This window comes from Apodemus sylvaticus, chromosome 21 (assembly GCF_947179515.1).
Source record: "Apodemus sylvaticus chromosome 21, mApoSyl1.1, whole genome shotgun sequence".
NCBI classification, from domain to species: domain Eukaryota; kingdom Metazoa; phylum Chordata; class Mammalia; order Rodentia; family Muridae; genus Apodemus; species Apodemus sylvaticus.
The window spans coordinates 44,556,482-44,572,457 of NC_067492.1; the positions used below are offsets into that span (position 1 = coordinate 44,556,482).

Sequence of the window (15,976 nt, forward strand, 5' to 3'; positions counted from 1 at the left end):
AGAAACAGTACCCAGGAAGTTTTTAAGCACTGACCAAATGATTTTTCTAAAACATTTTTTTCTAAAATAATTTATTTGTTTCTTTTAGGAAATGACTTAATTGTCTTTTTGGCAGATCAGAGTGCACCCTATTTTAAGCCCAAAGTAAAGGTATCCTTGAAGTAAGTATCTAATATCCTTATTATTATAATGTGAATATGCAGTAGTGTGGGTTGTATTTCAAATCAGTCAAGTTCAGCTGTGATTTGTGACACAATTAATAGTTCTGAGGTCTGAGTAGAAAAAAAAATTGAAACTAAATAACTTAATTAAACGTGAGGACTGGTGAGTTGACACTTACCTCCAAGTGTGATAGCCTAAGTTGGATACCCAGAATGTTCATGGCAGAAGAAGAAAACTGGCTCCTATAAACTATCCTCTCACCTCCATGTATACACTGTGGTGTCAGCATGTATACACACACACACACACACACACACATACACACACACACACACATACACATCACATCATACAAATAAAATATAATTTTTAAAAAAGGAAACATTGAAAATAAAATTAAAAAATGTGCCCCCTTTATAAAAATAACATTCGGTGGTTCCAGGTTTGTTCTATATAAACATTCTACAGTCCTTGCAATCTTTTTTTTAAAATCTGTATCAATTGTATTTATTACTAGACAAAGTTATTTCAACTTTGTCTTTCTTAAGTGTCAGAGAAATAATGAACACACCCAAGGAGGCAGGGAAGAATTGTTATCACAAAGTGCCACAAAGTTGATAAATGTAGGTTGCTAGTAACTGTGAAGTACTCTGATGAACAGGCAGAAATCACTGAAATCTGAGTGTAATGAAAAGAACAGAACATGTAGGCAGCTATACAGACACTCAGTAGGGGGTGGATCTCTTGGCAACCTGGTCATCAAGTGAACATGACTTCCAGCCAGCAAGTGACCTGGCTTTAAGACATCAGGCTGAAGGTGAATTCAAGTTTCAGCCAAGTGGCTAGAACCAAGCCAACCTATTTTTCTTCTCTCCAGCATCCCCAAAGCCTTGAGTTGTTGGGTTGTAACAGATCAGATCCAATGCAGGATCCCTTTAAAAAAAAATGGGTCTCAAAGATAGGGTACAGCTAGGGAACTAAGTGTAAGTCACCTGAGAAAAGAGGAGCAGGTAGGGAGGTGCCCAGGCACACATGGATACAATGTATCCACCAGGCACACATGGATACAATGTATCCACCAGGCACACATGGATACAATGTATCCGTATACCCTGCAGTCCTTGCAATTTAATATGCTTTCTTGAACTTACTATGTCTCAGTCTGATTGTTCCCATGGAAGCAGATCACTTATAAAAATCTCATCTTAAAGATGTTTTACATAGGGAAGAAAGGTCACTGACCTCTGTCCGGTTTGTTTGTTTTCTCTTTTGATCAAATGGTGAGTTTTTAAATACTGATCTTGATAGACTTGAAATCAAGCTGCTTTATTTAGGCTTTCATTGCTATGAACAGACATTATGACCATGACAGCTCTTATAAAAAAAAAAAAAAAAAAAAAAACATTTAGTTGGGTCTGGCTTCCAGTTTCAGCGGTTCAGTCCATTACCATCATGGTAGGAAGCATGGCAGCATGCAGGCAGACATGGTGCTGGAGGAGCTGAGAGGTCTACATCTTTATTCCCAGGCATCAGAAGGAGACTGTGAGCCACACTGGACATAGCTTTGGCATCAGAGACCTCAAAGCCTGCAAGGCCATACCTCTTAATAGTGACTCTCCCTAGGGGCCAAGCATTCAAACACATGAGTGGGGGGGGGGCATACCTATTCAAACCACCACAAGCTTTTCAAATTGATTTTTTTTTTAATTTTGATTTTTTTGAGACAGGGTTTCTCTATATAGACCTGGCTGTCCTGAAACTCACTCTTGTAGACCAGGCTGGCCTCGAACTCAGACATCCGCCTGCCTCTGCCTCCCAAGTGCTGGGATCAAAGGCGTGAGCCACCAGTGCCTGGTGGCGGTGTTTCTTATTGCTTATGGTTGGCAGTAATGTGACATTGTGATAGTGAACCAATATGATTTGCAAATTCAAGGAAGCAAATTGAGTGCTTGCTTTAAGCTAAAGGAGAAAGGGATGGGTCAGTGCAAACCAAAATGGCAGCTTCCATATGGTCTTGGAATTGGAGCATAGCAACACAGCTTGAATAAATCTTGCTTGATAATGTTTAAGTGTGGGTACACAGCATTTAGAAAAGATGGCAGTGAAAATAACGTTTGTGAAGGAGTAAAAGGATTTACTTGACAGAAAAGTAGGTACACTTGGGAGAATTACAGTCTGAAAAAAAGGCAATCAGAACAGACTAGGATCCTTCCAAAGTAATAAAAAAATTTGGACTCAATTATATGAAAAGAGAAGAGTGATTTTATGTTGCACAAAACACAGATTATGAAAAATGTACTTATATTGGTTTACTTGGTATTCATGTACAGTATGAATTAGAATCACATACTAAACTATTTTATAATCACTGTGGAGGAGATGGAAGATGACTGAGTAAAGTATTCTTAAAATGTAGAAATTGCTATTTTAATTTTTTAAAGGTGTGTGTGTGTGTGTGTGTGAGTGTGTGTGCACGCGCGTGCGTGTGCTGTGGAGTAACGTGTGTTTGTGAGTTGCCTTCCTTTCATGGTGCTGGGAACCAAACACCTGTTTTTTGCAAAAGCAGTATATTCTCTTAATCACCATTTCCTCAGCTCTCTGTCCTTTTACTTCTGCAGTCTAGCTGGATTATACTGTGGTTTCATTATTATTTTCTTAAATATTTCTATTTTATATGTATGTGTATGTACCTGAGTGTCTGTATATGTATCACATACATGCAGTTCTGGGAGGTGAGAACGGATATCGGCTCCCCCTGGAACTAAAGTTATGGTTGTGAGCCACCTTATTGGTGCTGGAATAGAACTCGTGTCTTCTGGAAGAGCAGCATGTACTCTTGATTACTAACTCATCTCTCCAGCTCCTCTTCTTCCTTTTGCTTCTGTCTGAGTGATACTGGAAGTCAAGCCCAAAGCCTCACTTATATGACACAAGCAGTCTCCCACTGAGCCAGTGCTTGAGTTGAATGGATTTTTCTATTGATATAGTTCAGATTTGTGGTACTATATAAAGCTACTCTATGTTCTATTCATTATGAATTCTTCTATAGACCAGAAGGATCTCGACACACAAGAAGTCATTAAATACAAAAGACATAATATATTCGATTATTTCTTGAATTTTGAGTTGAAAACATTTTGCATGGTAAAAATGTCCTGTTCTACTGTAACTTCTGAAATTTCTTAACTTCTTATTTCCTTTAGGACTTTGAGTGCATTGGTAACAAGCGTAGTCCCTGGTGATTATGATGGGGATTCACAAATGGATGTCCTGCTCACATATTTTCCCCAAAATCATACCAACAATCAACTAGGAGCTGTTATCTTCTGGGGACAAAACCAAACCTTAGGTGAGTTTTAATTTAATATTGGCTGATGTTCTTAATAAAAATGTAATAATTATGTTCTCAAAACAGATGTTCTGTTCTTGGGTACTAGTAAAAACTTCTTGACTGCTTTCTTTTTGGTTTTTCGAGACAGGGTTTCTCTGTGTAGCCCTGGCTATCCTGGAACTCACTCTGTAGACCAGACTGGCCTCTAACTCAGAAATCTGCCTGCCTCTGCCTCCTAAGTGCTGGGGTTAAAGGCATGTGCCACCACCGCCCGGCTAACGTATGTTTTCTTTTCCAACATAAACTAGTCCTTTCCAGAGAACAAATTATATTCCCGATTACTTGAAAAAGAGTTATTGTAAGTTTTATACTTGTTGAAGTGACTAAAGACTTAGCTTCAAGCTTAGTGTGATGGCACTTGGGAGACAGACAGGTGGATCTCTCTGAGTTCGATGTTTTCCAGGGTTAAATGTAAGACTTTATCTCATAAAATAAAAAGCGCAAACTTCAGAGATTTGGGGAGAACAGTCCTCAATGACCCTAAGAAGGCACTGTGTCCTTTAGCTATGAGAAATAGCCAGATGCACAGCAGGAGCACCATGGGATGCTAGTTCTGCGAATAGTATCATCAGCAGAATGATGTGCACTCAGCCTCTTAAAACTGCCGAATTTAGTGTGCAAACACAAAGACAGGTACAGAAGACAGGAAGATACTGCCTCACCGCACATGCCCGTAAAAATCAGTTCACCTAGTAATCACAGCTTCACGTTTAGCTCAGCATTGCAAATGCCAGGATACCTGGCAATCCCTCCTTTTTGCTTTCAAGTTTTCCCATTTCAGAAAAATATAAAAAGCATAGTTGTGAGTCAATCTGCTATGTCTATCTATTCATGGATTTGAAGTCATATCTAAAAAGGCAAATGATAATTCTGACGTAGACAGCAAATGCTGGTATGCTTTCTATCAACATTTGGGAATTCAGACAACAATCTTAATACATACACTTATCCTTTAAGTATTTACAAGGATACCATGTGCAGGTGCTGCATATAAGAAAAAAAAACAAAGGGAAAAAAAAAAACATTGATTTGATAGAGTTGTTATGAACTTGGACATGATAAAATAGGTCTAAATCAACACTAAAATCTTATTGATTACCAAATTGTACAGAAAATAATTCAGCTAAAAGATATTTAAATGGGAACCTCAAATGAAACTATGATTTGAATTGAATCTTCCCTATAGAGTGAATTCTCTCAATGTCTTATTAAATGAAGCTTTTGATATCTCCTTAGTGATGGCTATTGCAGGAAATTAGAGATGAATCTTATAAAATAAATAAATAAATAAAAGAGTACTTTGAGTATAAGAACAATATTAAATGCCCAGCACTTCGTATTGTTGTGTTTCTGTATGTATGTGTCTGTACACACACACACACACACATGTAAATATATATCCTTTTTTCCCACAGATCCTAAAAACATGACGGTACTCAATAGGACTTTTCATGACCAGCCACTGATTATGGAGTAAGTATGTGCTTGCTTTACATAGAACAGTTTAAAACTTAGACATGTAAAATGAAATCTTTTGTGTAGAAAGCTACTTTACTAAGTAGGATTGACACTAAATTCACTCCTTAAGACTTTAGGAACCTGAGGGGAGGCCCTTGGTCCTGTGAAGGCTCGATGCCCCAGTGTAGAGGGATGGCAGGGTCAGGAGGTGGGAGTGGGGGGGGGGGTACCCTCATAGAAGCAGGGTAAGGGGGGATAGGGATGGGGGTGTTGCAGAGGGGAAACGGGGAAAGGGGATAACAGTTGAAATATAAATAAATAAGATATCCAATTAAAAATATCTTGGCATTTAAGGGGTAAAAAAAAAAAAGATTATAGGAACCTATATATAAGATTATATAGCAAACATATTTGCTGTAAGGAAATGAGACACCAATGAAGGAGAAAATTGGTTGTCCTGAAGAAAAGAAGAATATGGATTTTTTGTTTTGATAACTTCATATTTGTTCCTTGTAGATCTATAGGGATGTGTAGTCATACATCATTCTTTAATTCAAATAGCAATTTTTGAGTTGAAAATGTCAATTGATAGATATTAAGAATATAAGGTTTCCTCCAGAAATGGTGAAAATTTTACACATTAAGAAGAAAATGTGTTCCTTTAAAACAATTTTTCTTTGTTATTTATTTCTTCAAAATACACAGCAATGACTAAATCTAATAAAGGCAATGTAATACTGGTAGTAAAGGTCGTTCCTGGAACATGACCTTTATAAAGTCTGGTCACATCCATGTTTGCAGTGATCCCATGTACACTTAGCCAAACCATTGCCACAGCCACGGCAGCGGTGATTACAGACCTGAAACAGAAACCCATAGTTTCTACTTTTTGAGTACTTGATTTGACTTCTTTCATATTTGTGGAGGTTTTTTTTTTTCATTGTCATTATAAAAGTCAACCACAGATATGAAGAATAACTAGGTATTATTTTATGGGTTATTTTTAAGTCTAAAGGTTCTTGGAATTTACACTGTCTCCCTCACTGTTGGGAGAAACAAGAGCAGGGCATCTTAATGTTTTTCTTCTTCTAATCTCTCTCCACCCTTTCTACATGACTCTGCTATATATGTGAATAATAGAGGTACGTTGGGCTGATTGTGATTCCTTCAAAAATTTATTTTAAAATAATAGTTTTTTTATACATATAATGATACTGTTAATTTAAGATTTGTGAACTGTACCTACAAAGAGAAGGGAGTTCTTTTTACCATTACATAAGGAACTAGATCTTGGTTGAAGTTTTCATAGTGCAGGATGTAGAGCATCTTCATTATTTTCTAAAGATAATCGATATTAATTTTTGAACATCACTGCTGAGAGTACCACTTACTATGAATACTTAATTATTTGATTGGCAGATGTTTGCTTAGAATTTCAAAGATTGAAATTCTAATAAATTCAAAATAATGGCCTAACCACAAGCCATTATTGAATGATTTTTTAATGAAATTTAACTGAACAACTTAAAACTTAATTTTAAGAATCAATCAAGCTAACAATACAATTCAAATAGTTGTTAATTTTTTACTTGCATGCTAAGGAATAGTAATAGGCAAATACCAGTTTTTTCTCCATAATTAAACCAATATTCCATAACAGCAAAACCTCCATATACTCAGAGCATTGCAGGTCATACCGTGGAATGGGGCTGATGTGAGCCAGGGCTTCAGACAGTGCTTTGATTGCCATTTGGGGGTGCACAGTGGCTTTTCTATATTTATAACCAATGTCACAGTGATTTATGTAATGCAGCACAGGTGAGAATTACCAAAAATACCTCAGAATCAACATGTTTTTGACTTTAAATTAATTTTTGATTGTTAACAAATTCAAAAAATCATTTTACTATTGCTAAATAAATGTGTTGCAACTTGTAATTCAGGTGTTGAATCCTATTTGATATCACAACCAGTCCGTTCAGAAGCCACGCCCTATATTATGTGGCGTTCATAGATTAAACCCAAAAGGTTGTAAAGCAACACTAATTCCTGCTTGAAGATGCATCCAGTGTGGGTCAGCAAGAGACTTTCCTTTATGCCCTCTGCTCAGAAAACTCAAGCTCCCAGAACCCCTCCATTTCTGAAGGTGGCTAATATAAATACAGTGGGTTTTTTTTTTCATTTTTTCAGTTTATATTATAATTATATCAATAATATTCCCCTTTATTCCTCCCCCCCATTTAAACCCTTCCATATATACCTCTTTGATTGCTTTATTTATTCATTAAGTATGGTTGCATGCATATATGGATAGGGCTATTCCTGATTGCAAAAGTATAATCAGTTTAGTGTTACTTGATGTGTGTGTTTCCAGGCTGACCGTTTGATACTGGATAAACAATTAGTATACGCCTCCCTGGAGGAGACTATTTCTCCTACCCTCAGCCTTCCTTAGTTGTCTATAGTTCTGTGTGGAAAGTTGAGGACTCCTGGGCTTACCCACATCCGCTTTAGCATGTCTATTGTTGGTGTCCTTGTTCAGCTCATGTTGGGCAGTCATTCTGATGAGGCTTTGTAAGTTTATGGCACTTTTAGGAGACAGTGGCACAGCAGATGGTGAGAGCCCATCTTTTCTGCCATTCTCAGTCTTTCTGTCCACTGTTCTACAGTGATCCCTGAGCCTTGGGCTCAAGAAATACGTTGTAGATGTGTCAGCTGGGAATGAAAGGTCTCCAGTGCTGCAATGAAATGAAAAGAGAAGTGTCCTTGATGAGGGGTGAGGACTATACTTATGTATGCATGTTTAGAATGCAGTGGGGTATGTGCTGCTTTAGTAAACTGGAGGTTCATAGCTTCTCTTCCAAGAGTCGTGAATTCACCACCTAGGGTAGTTCAGTATCACATATGATCTTCCCATTCGTGAGAGGGTCTTAGGTTCAATTAAAGAGCTATTTTTTACCACAAACACATGCGCACTGCTACTGCACGCTTAGGGTCATTATACAATGCTGGGTGTTGTCACTCATAGGAGTCATAGCTGGGTAGAGTGTTGATTGTTTTCCTCCTTTGGAAGTTTTCATTGTAACCTCCATTACTGTGAAAGGTGGTCCTCAGGGAGAAGATGTTCAGGTGAGTTCCAGCTCAGGGACCTCTGAGCCCTTTTTCTGAAGCACACCCTCTCTTCAGCAATAGGGACCTACCTTCTACCACTGTCTGGTAAACAGGGGAAATAGCAATAGCATATAATGTTTGGAGAATATCTTGGGCAACTCTAACCAACAACTCAAAGAAAGCTTATATGCCTAGTATTGGGGTTTTTCTAAAATGGTCTTTTACACTTGCAGAAAACATTGTCATCCAGATGAGAAATTTTCATTTAAGTTCTATATCTATATTTATTCACTGACTTAACTTGTATTAATTTTTAGGTAGGTTGCTAATGATATGATTCCTCTTAATGCAAATCTAGTTTTTACTGTTGCTGCAGCAGACTTACTGCAGCTGGTGCATCCATTAGCACAACTAAACGCCTTTGGTCTGGAAGAGGCAGCTGTCACTTCTGCCTTACTGACCACAAATGGACATAGTTGCATATGGTAGTGCTCCACACTCCTGGAAGCTAAGTTAGAAGTAGCATTTTAATAAAACAGCTGCCTAATTTTAAAAATATTTCTTTTCAGCTTCAATGGTGATCTAATTCCTGATGTGTTTGGTATCACAAATGAGTCCAGCCAGCCACAGATACTGCTAGGAGGGTGAGTGAATGAGAATATAGCTGTGTAATTAATCATATGTATTCTTGCTGCTGCCGGGGATATCTTTTGTGATATTCTTGCTGCTGCTGTGGTATCTTTTGTGAGGAACCTTCAATCCGTTTTTTTTTTTTTTCTGTAATGGTGAGGGCAAAGTTTTGTTCATGTATGGTGGGCATATTTGTTTTGCTTGTTTAGCCTTTGAGGAATTGCAAAGAATCACCCTAATAGCAGGTCTTCATGTAGCTATTTGGGGCTCCAACAAATTTGTCTGTTTTTGAGACATAATATGCTTTTGTTTCCTAATGTGACTTACAGTTAGACATGAGTAAGTTGTACTTAAGGTATCTTGTGGTGAAATGTTTAAATACTCTGTCATATTTTATAAAAATGATTCATAAAAATATTAATATGTGGGTATTTATCATAATGAACTTTTAAAGAATTGTTGTGAATCTTGAATCAGAAACCTGTTTTCCCTCCTTCCATTTGACGAAATATCTGAAACCAGTCATGCTCTAGAGATAACTTGAAAGCTTGCTTTAGGGCCATTTCTAAAAGGAACAATATGAGAATCAAGAAAATGATGTGTCGTTAAGCTGCTAGTATATGCTCTCTCCATTTTCTTTTTGGAGGTACTCAGGGCTATGAGTTTTCCTCTTAGCACTGGTTTCATTGTGTCCCAAAGATTTGGATATGTTGTGCCTTCATTTTCATTAAATTCTAAAAAGTCTCTGATTTCTTTCTTTCTTTCTTCTTTGGCCAAGTTGTCATTGAGTAGAGTATTGTTCAGCCTCCATGTGTATGTGGGCTTTCTGTTGTTTTTGTTGCTATTGAAGACCACTCTTACTCCATAGTGATCTGATAGGAGGCATGGGATTAATTCGATCTTCTTGTATTTGTTGAGGTCTGTCTTGTGACCAATTATATGGTCGATTTTGGAGAAGGTACCATGAGGTGCTGAGACAAAGGTATATTCTTTTGCTTTAGGGTGAAATGTTCTATAAATATCAGTCAAATCCAATTGGTCCAAAGCTTCAATTAGTTTTACTGTGTCCCTGTTTAGTTTCTGTTTTCCTGATCGGTCCATTGAGGAGAGTGGAGTGTTGAAGTCCCCCACAATTATTGTGTTAGGTGCAATGTGTGCTTTGAGCTTTAGTAAAGTTTCTTTTACGAATGAGGGTACCCTTGCATTTGGCGCATAGATGTTCAGAATTGAAAGTTCTTCTTGGTGGATTTTTCCTTTGACCAGCAAGAAGTGTCCCTCAGTGTCTCTTTTGATGACTTTAGGTTGAAAGTCAATTTTATCTGATATTAGAATGGCTACTCCGGCTCGTTTCCCAAGACCATTGGCTTGTAAAATTGTCTTCCAGCCTTTTACTCTAAGGTAGTTTTTGTCTTTGACATTTAGGTATGTTTCCTGTATGCAGCAAAATGTAGGGTCCTGTTTCCTTATCCAGTCTGTTAGTCTATGTCTTTTTATTGGGGAATTGAGTCCATTGATGTTAAGAGATATTAAGGAATAGAGATTATTACTTCCTGTCATTTTTGATGTTATTTTTATATTTGAGTGATTATCTTCTTTTGGGTTTGATGAAGGAAGGTTACTATCTTACTTTTTCCAGGGTGTAGTTTCCCTCCTTGTATTGGAGTTTTCCTCCTATTGTTCTTTGTAGAGCTGGGTTTGTGGAAAGATATCGTGTAAATTTGGTTTTGTCATGGAATGTCTTGGTTTCTCCATCTATTGTGATTGAGAGTTTTGCTGGGTATAGTAGTCTTGGCTGACATTTGTGTTCTCTTAGAGTCTGCATGAGATCTCCCCAGGATCTTCTAGTTTTCATGGTCTCTGGTGAGAAGTCTGGTGTGATTCTGATAGGTCTTCCTTTATATGTTACTTGGCCTTTTTCTCTTACTGCCTTTAATATTCTTTCTTTGTTTAGTGCATTTGGGGTTTTAATTATTATGTGGTAAGAGGTATTTCTGCTCAGGTCCAGTCTGTTTGGAGTTCTGTAGGCTTCTTGTATATTCATAGGCATCTCTCTCTTTAAGTTGGGAAAGTTTTCTTCCATAATTTTGTTGAAGATATTTGCTGGCCCTTTCAGTTGTAGATCTCCACTCTCATCTATACCTATAATCCTTAGTTCAGTATCAGATATGATCTTCCCATTCGTGAGAGAATCTTAGGTTCAATTAAAGAGCTATTGTTTACCATGAACACATGCATACTGCTACTGCACTCTTAGAGTTATTATACAATGCTGGGTGTTGTCACTCATAAAGTCATAGCTGGGCATATACCCAGAAGATTCCCAAGCATGTAATAAGGATACATGTTCCACTATGTTCATAGCAGCCCTATTTATAATTGCCAGAAGTTGGAAAGAACCCAGGTATCCCTCAACAGAAGAGTGGATGCAAAAAATGTGGTATATATACACAATGGAGTACTATTCAGCCATTAGAAACAATGAATTCATGAAATTCTTAGGCAAATGGATAGAGCTGGAGAACATCATACTAAGTGAGGTAACCCAGACTCAAAAGATGAATCAGGGTATGCACTCACTAATAAGTGGATATTAACCTAGAAAACTGGAATACCCAAAACATAATCCACACATCAAATGAGGTACACGAAGAACGGAGGAGTGGCCCCTAGTTCTGGAAAGACTCAGTGAAGCGGTATTGAACAAAATCAGAACAGGGAAGTGGGAAGGGTTGGGTGGGAAAACAGGGGGAGGGAAGGGGACTGATGGAACTTTCGGGGAGTGGGGGTCCAGTAAAGGGGAAAGCATTTGAAATGTAAATAAATATATCAATAAATTTAAAAAAAAATGATGTGACCCGTGTGCCTGCTGCTGTAGTTGGGACTCCGCAGAGAGCCCACAGTGGACTTGGGATTGAGAGCATGCCCGTGACTCAGGCGGGTATTTCCTGGCATCTCCATCGTGGCTTACATCACTGGAACAGCACCACTGTGTTTTTTAATTTGAGGAATGCTTTTATTTGCAGCATTTCTGTTTGATCCTTTTATAGATTCTCAGTTTTCTTGCCGAGCTTTCCCACTGGTAAGTTGCTCAGTATGTTATTCACATCTTCATACACTGTTGCTTTCTTATCCAGTCCTGAGTTGACTTTCTTACTTCATTTATCTTCTGGCACTTGAGGCCTCTGATCCCTGCTGCTTTGGGAAAGTCAGACTATAAGATCTTTCAACTATTTCCTTTTGTTAGTTTCCAGGACTGGGGAGTTGGGAGACTGTGGTGGAGTCATTTCTGGTACCTCCTCATAGCTTTCACATTTTGTTGTGTTTTATACGTTTATTTAAATGGATGTGTCTTTTTGTTATACATTGAAGGTTGTTATTTACTCATTTATTTATATGTCTTCCTGATCAGGTGTCTGGGGATTTGTTTCCTACTGCTAAGAAGGGATGCCAACTGTAGGGATGGAAGCAATGATTTGATTCCTCTCCCAATGTAAACATGCATTTAAAATATTGTTCACTTCCTGTGGTCAGGAAGAGGCAGAAGCACTATGACTGTTGGGAAATGTAGTCTATCTGTTTTTAGAGCTAAGTTACTAATAGTAAAAGGCAAAGGGGCAAGAAAGAAGAAAGGGGGCGGGGGTAATTCTATGAGTGCAAGGGAAAATATATGGGCTATAACTATGAGATATTATAGAGAAGACTCATGGAAAGAAAGGACAGCCGGCACAATGGCCCAGCACACATAAGTGCTTACCACCAAACCTGACAGCGTGCCTTGATCCCAGTACACATACTGGTAGAGGGAGAGAATCAACTCCCCAAGTTGTCTTCTGACCTCCATGCTAAGGAGCATGCTACGGCACATATACCCTCCCAAAATAAGTAAATATTTGTAAATTAAAAGAGAACAGTTATAGATCCTAGTTAGGATGGTTTGCCTCAGCTCTTTGGTTCATTCTTTGTAGATCAAGAATACCAATCTCCATAACACAGTGAAATTAGATCTGTATTTCAAGGCTGGAAGGAGTTTCTGTGTCAGCCTTTCTGACTGTCTTTGTAGAGGCATTTTTTCATTCTCGTGTGTCCTGGGGATTACACTCACCTTGTGGGCTTTTATATAACCCAGGCTCTGTATTGCAAGTCCATGCTTGATTTTACTGCTTTTTAATCTGTGACTAATGTTTGAATCAGATGATGTTAAATCAGAGATGTAATATAAGAGGGTATTAGTCTAATGTGTTACATATAAGAATATAAAATATAAGAAACAAAAGGAACACATTTTTAGGAAGACCAACTTTTAAAATCTTATATAGTACTGAAAGAAATTTTAGAGAAAACCAAACTTAGAAATGTTTTCTGTTTGCCAGGATCTTACCATACCTACATATACCCACTATAGAGAACTTCTGCTCCCACACACTTCTCTGGTTCTCATGTCTCACCTAGGCTGCAGTAGGGGGCCTTCCCTATAGTCTTCACAGGGGATGTGGGTACAACCCAGCTTCAGGTTTACACACCACGCTTCTGCAACAACTAGTTCTCTCTACCATCTCTCAGCCCACTAGTGCCCAGCATGTGATCTTGTGTATGCATGGCCAGTCTGTGCTCATTGAAATGGCCATCATCTTATTTCACATTGAAAATTAAAATTAATATTTTAAAAATGTATACATTTTAAATTTAGTTTACAAAATCAAAACTAAAAGAATAGTTCAAAAAGTCAAATGCCAATATCTCTACGGACTTTGTATTAAATCAACCAGAAAATCACTTGAAAATATCCTACAAATGTGCCGTGGTTTATTTATTTTTATTTCTATGTTTAGCTTTCTCTAAAATTTCTTTCAGTAGCATAAGATTTTAAAAGTTATTCAGACTAAAAATGTGTTCCTTTTGTTTCTTATATACTATATTCTTAAATGCAACACACTAGACTCATACCCTGTTATATAACATCTCTCATTCAAACATCAGTCACAGATTAAAAAGGTAGTAACCAACTTTCCCTACCTGATTTATCCTGGAAGTAGCTTAATGAATTTTTTTAAAGATTTATTTTATTTTTAATTTGTGTGTGTATGTGTGTGAGAGAGGGTTGGGAGGAGAGAGAGAGAGAGAGAGAGAGAGAGAGAGAGACTGCTACCCATGACACCCAGCATTGTTCAGCTCCCTGGAGTTGGACATACAGGCAGTTGTGAACTGCCTGACATGGATGTTAGAAATCAAACTTGCTATGAGAGCAATACTCACACATACAAAAATGTCTCTTGTAGTTGGAAATGTAATTTATTTCTAAGATCTATGGTTAGCATGCAGAACACCCTAGGTCAAGCCTTCCCTGCACAGAAATGCATTTGTACACACATATACATCCAAGCTTGTTGTCAGGACCATTGTGGCATACCTCTATGGAGGTTTGAATGTTTGGCCAAAGGAGTGGCATTATTAGGAGGTGTGGCCTTGTTGGGATAGGTGTGGCCTTGTTGAAGTGTGTCCCTGTGCTGGTGATCTTTGAGACCCTTCTCCTAGCTGCCTGGAAGAGACAGTCTTTTTCCGGTTCTGTGTGGAACAAGATGTAGAGCTCTCAGCTCTTTCTGCAGTACCATGTCTGCCTGTGGGTTGCCAGTGGGCTGCCCATGTTCAGCCCACTTTGATGTTGATGGGCTAAACCTCTGAACCTGTAAGCCAGCGCCAATTAAATGTTGTCCTCTATAAGAGTCACCTTAGTCATGGTGTCTCTTCAAAGCAATGGAAACCCAAACTAAGACAATGTAGATAAGAAAAAGCTGAGTGTATTCCTGGGAGAGCAGCCTTAGTGTGTTACTAATGCTCTGTTGGGTTTCCTCCAGCAAGGGTCTACATCCCAAAGATTCCATAACTCCCAAACACTGCTGCAGATGTGGGAAGGAACATTAAATATGTGAATCTATTGAAGACATTCATAATTAGAACCCCTATGTATTTATCAATTTATAAGTGAAAAAAACAAAACCTCAAAAGAAATCCCACACTTTAGGACTTAGATTAACAGCCCAAACATACTCATCAGCAATTAACCTAATTTTTGCAGCCTAAGTGTTGTGCAATATGGATATGTCACCTCCTGGATTTCTTTTATTTAAATTCTACTAACAACACAGTTTTATAGAAAACTTGCTATGACTGTTATACAGATGCTTTCATTGTACCAAATGCTTTCACTGTGCTAAGAATGTATTGGACTGTAACCTGTCCGCGTATTTTCTTGGACATAGTGGGATGCCCACAGTAAAAGTAACAGAATCACTTTGGCTATTGTCACAGTAAATTTGGTCAGTTTAAACAGTTAGTGAACCCTGTGTTTTGTTGGAGTGGGAGTTATCTGACAGTGTGGTGATAAAGCTAATAAGACGAGATACTTGCATCATGTCAAATGGTCAAATGTAAAGCTTCAATGGTGCCTCAAATTCACTTTTTTCTAGCTTGAAATCACATAATAATTTATCACAATGCTTGGAAATAGCACCTAGCAATGAAGTGTTAGAGTATCTTCCACAGTTCCCAGAGCTCATCATTAATAGGCACCTTTTATAAAAGGATAATTGACACTGATGTGTAAGCGTTGAGAACAAGAACACCCTCAGGCAGCAGGAAGGAGGGGATGAGACAGTGGGTTACCAGGAAGGACAGGGGGAACCAGGTAAGGGGATGGATAACATTTGAAATGTAAATGAAGAAATATCCAAAAAAATTTTTAAAAAAAGGAACAGTACTGAAATAAAAATTGTGTCTGTAATGATAATCAAGGGTAAAAATAATTTTTTTTGAAAAGCATGTTTTTGTTGAAAAAGGAAGTAAAAACATTTTATGGTAAAATTGAAAATTTACATAGACTATTTCTGATAAAATCGAAGAGATGTAGAAAACACGTTAAAATTGACAATTTTCATGGAAAATTGAACAGTAAAGTGATAAGCATAAAAAACATTGCTAACTTAATTGAAAAAGGAAGTAAAAACATTTATGATAGTATTAAAAATTTATGTGGAAAATATTTCTGATAAAATTGTAGAAAAATGTAGAAAAACATGTTAAAATTGAAGATTATCATGGAAATTTTTATATAGATATAATAATGGTAGGCATAAAAGTATTACTAAGTTGATTGAAAGTGGAATTATAAACATTTTCTGATAAAGTTGATTTACATAGAAAATATTTCTTATAAAATTGAAATATATA

General features: G+C 37.5%; 1 protein-coding gene across 1 annotated transcript in view; it reads left to right on the plus strand.

The window, feature by feature from the left end:
* Positions 1 to 15,976, plus strand: part of Itfg1 (integrin alpha FG-GAP repeat containing 1) — a 112,719-nt gene that overhangs the window by 1,873 nt on the left and 94,870 nt on the right. Inside the window, exons 2-5 of the mRNA XM_052167176.1 lie at positions 89 to 161; positions 3,366 to 3,511; positions 4,969 to 5,026; positions 8,692 to 8,766. Coding sequence (XP_052023136.1) covers positions 89 to 161; positions 3,366 to 3,511; positions 4,969 to 5,026; positions 8,692 to 8,766 — 352 coding nt within the window. The remainder of the gene's footprint in view (positions 1 to 88; positions 162 to 3,365; positions 3,512 to 4,968; positions 5,027 to 8,691; positions 8,767 to 15,976) is intronic.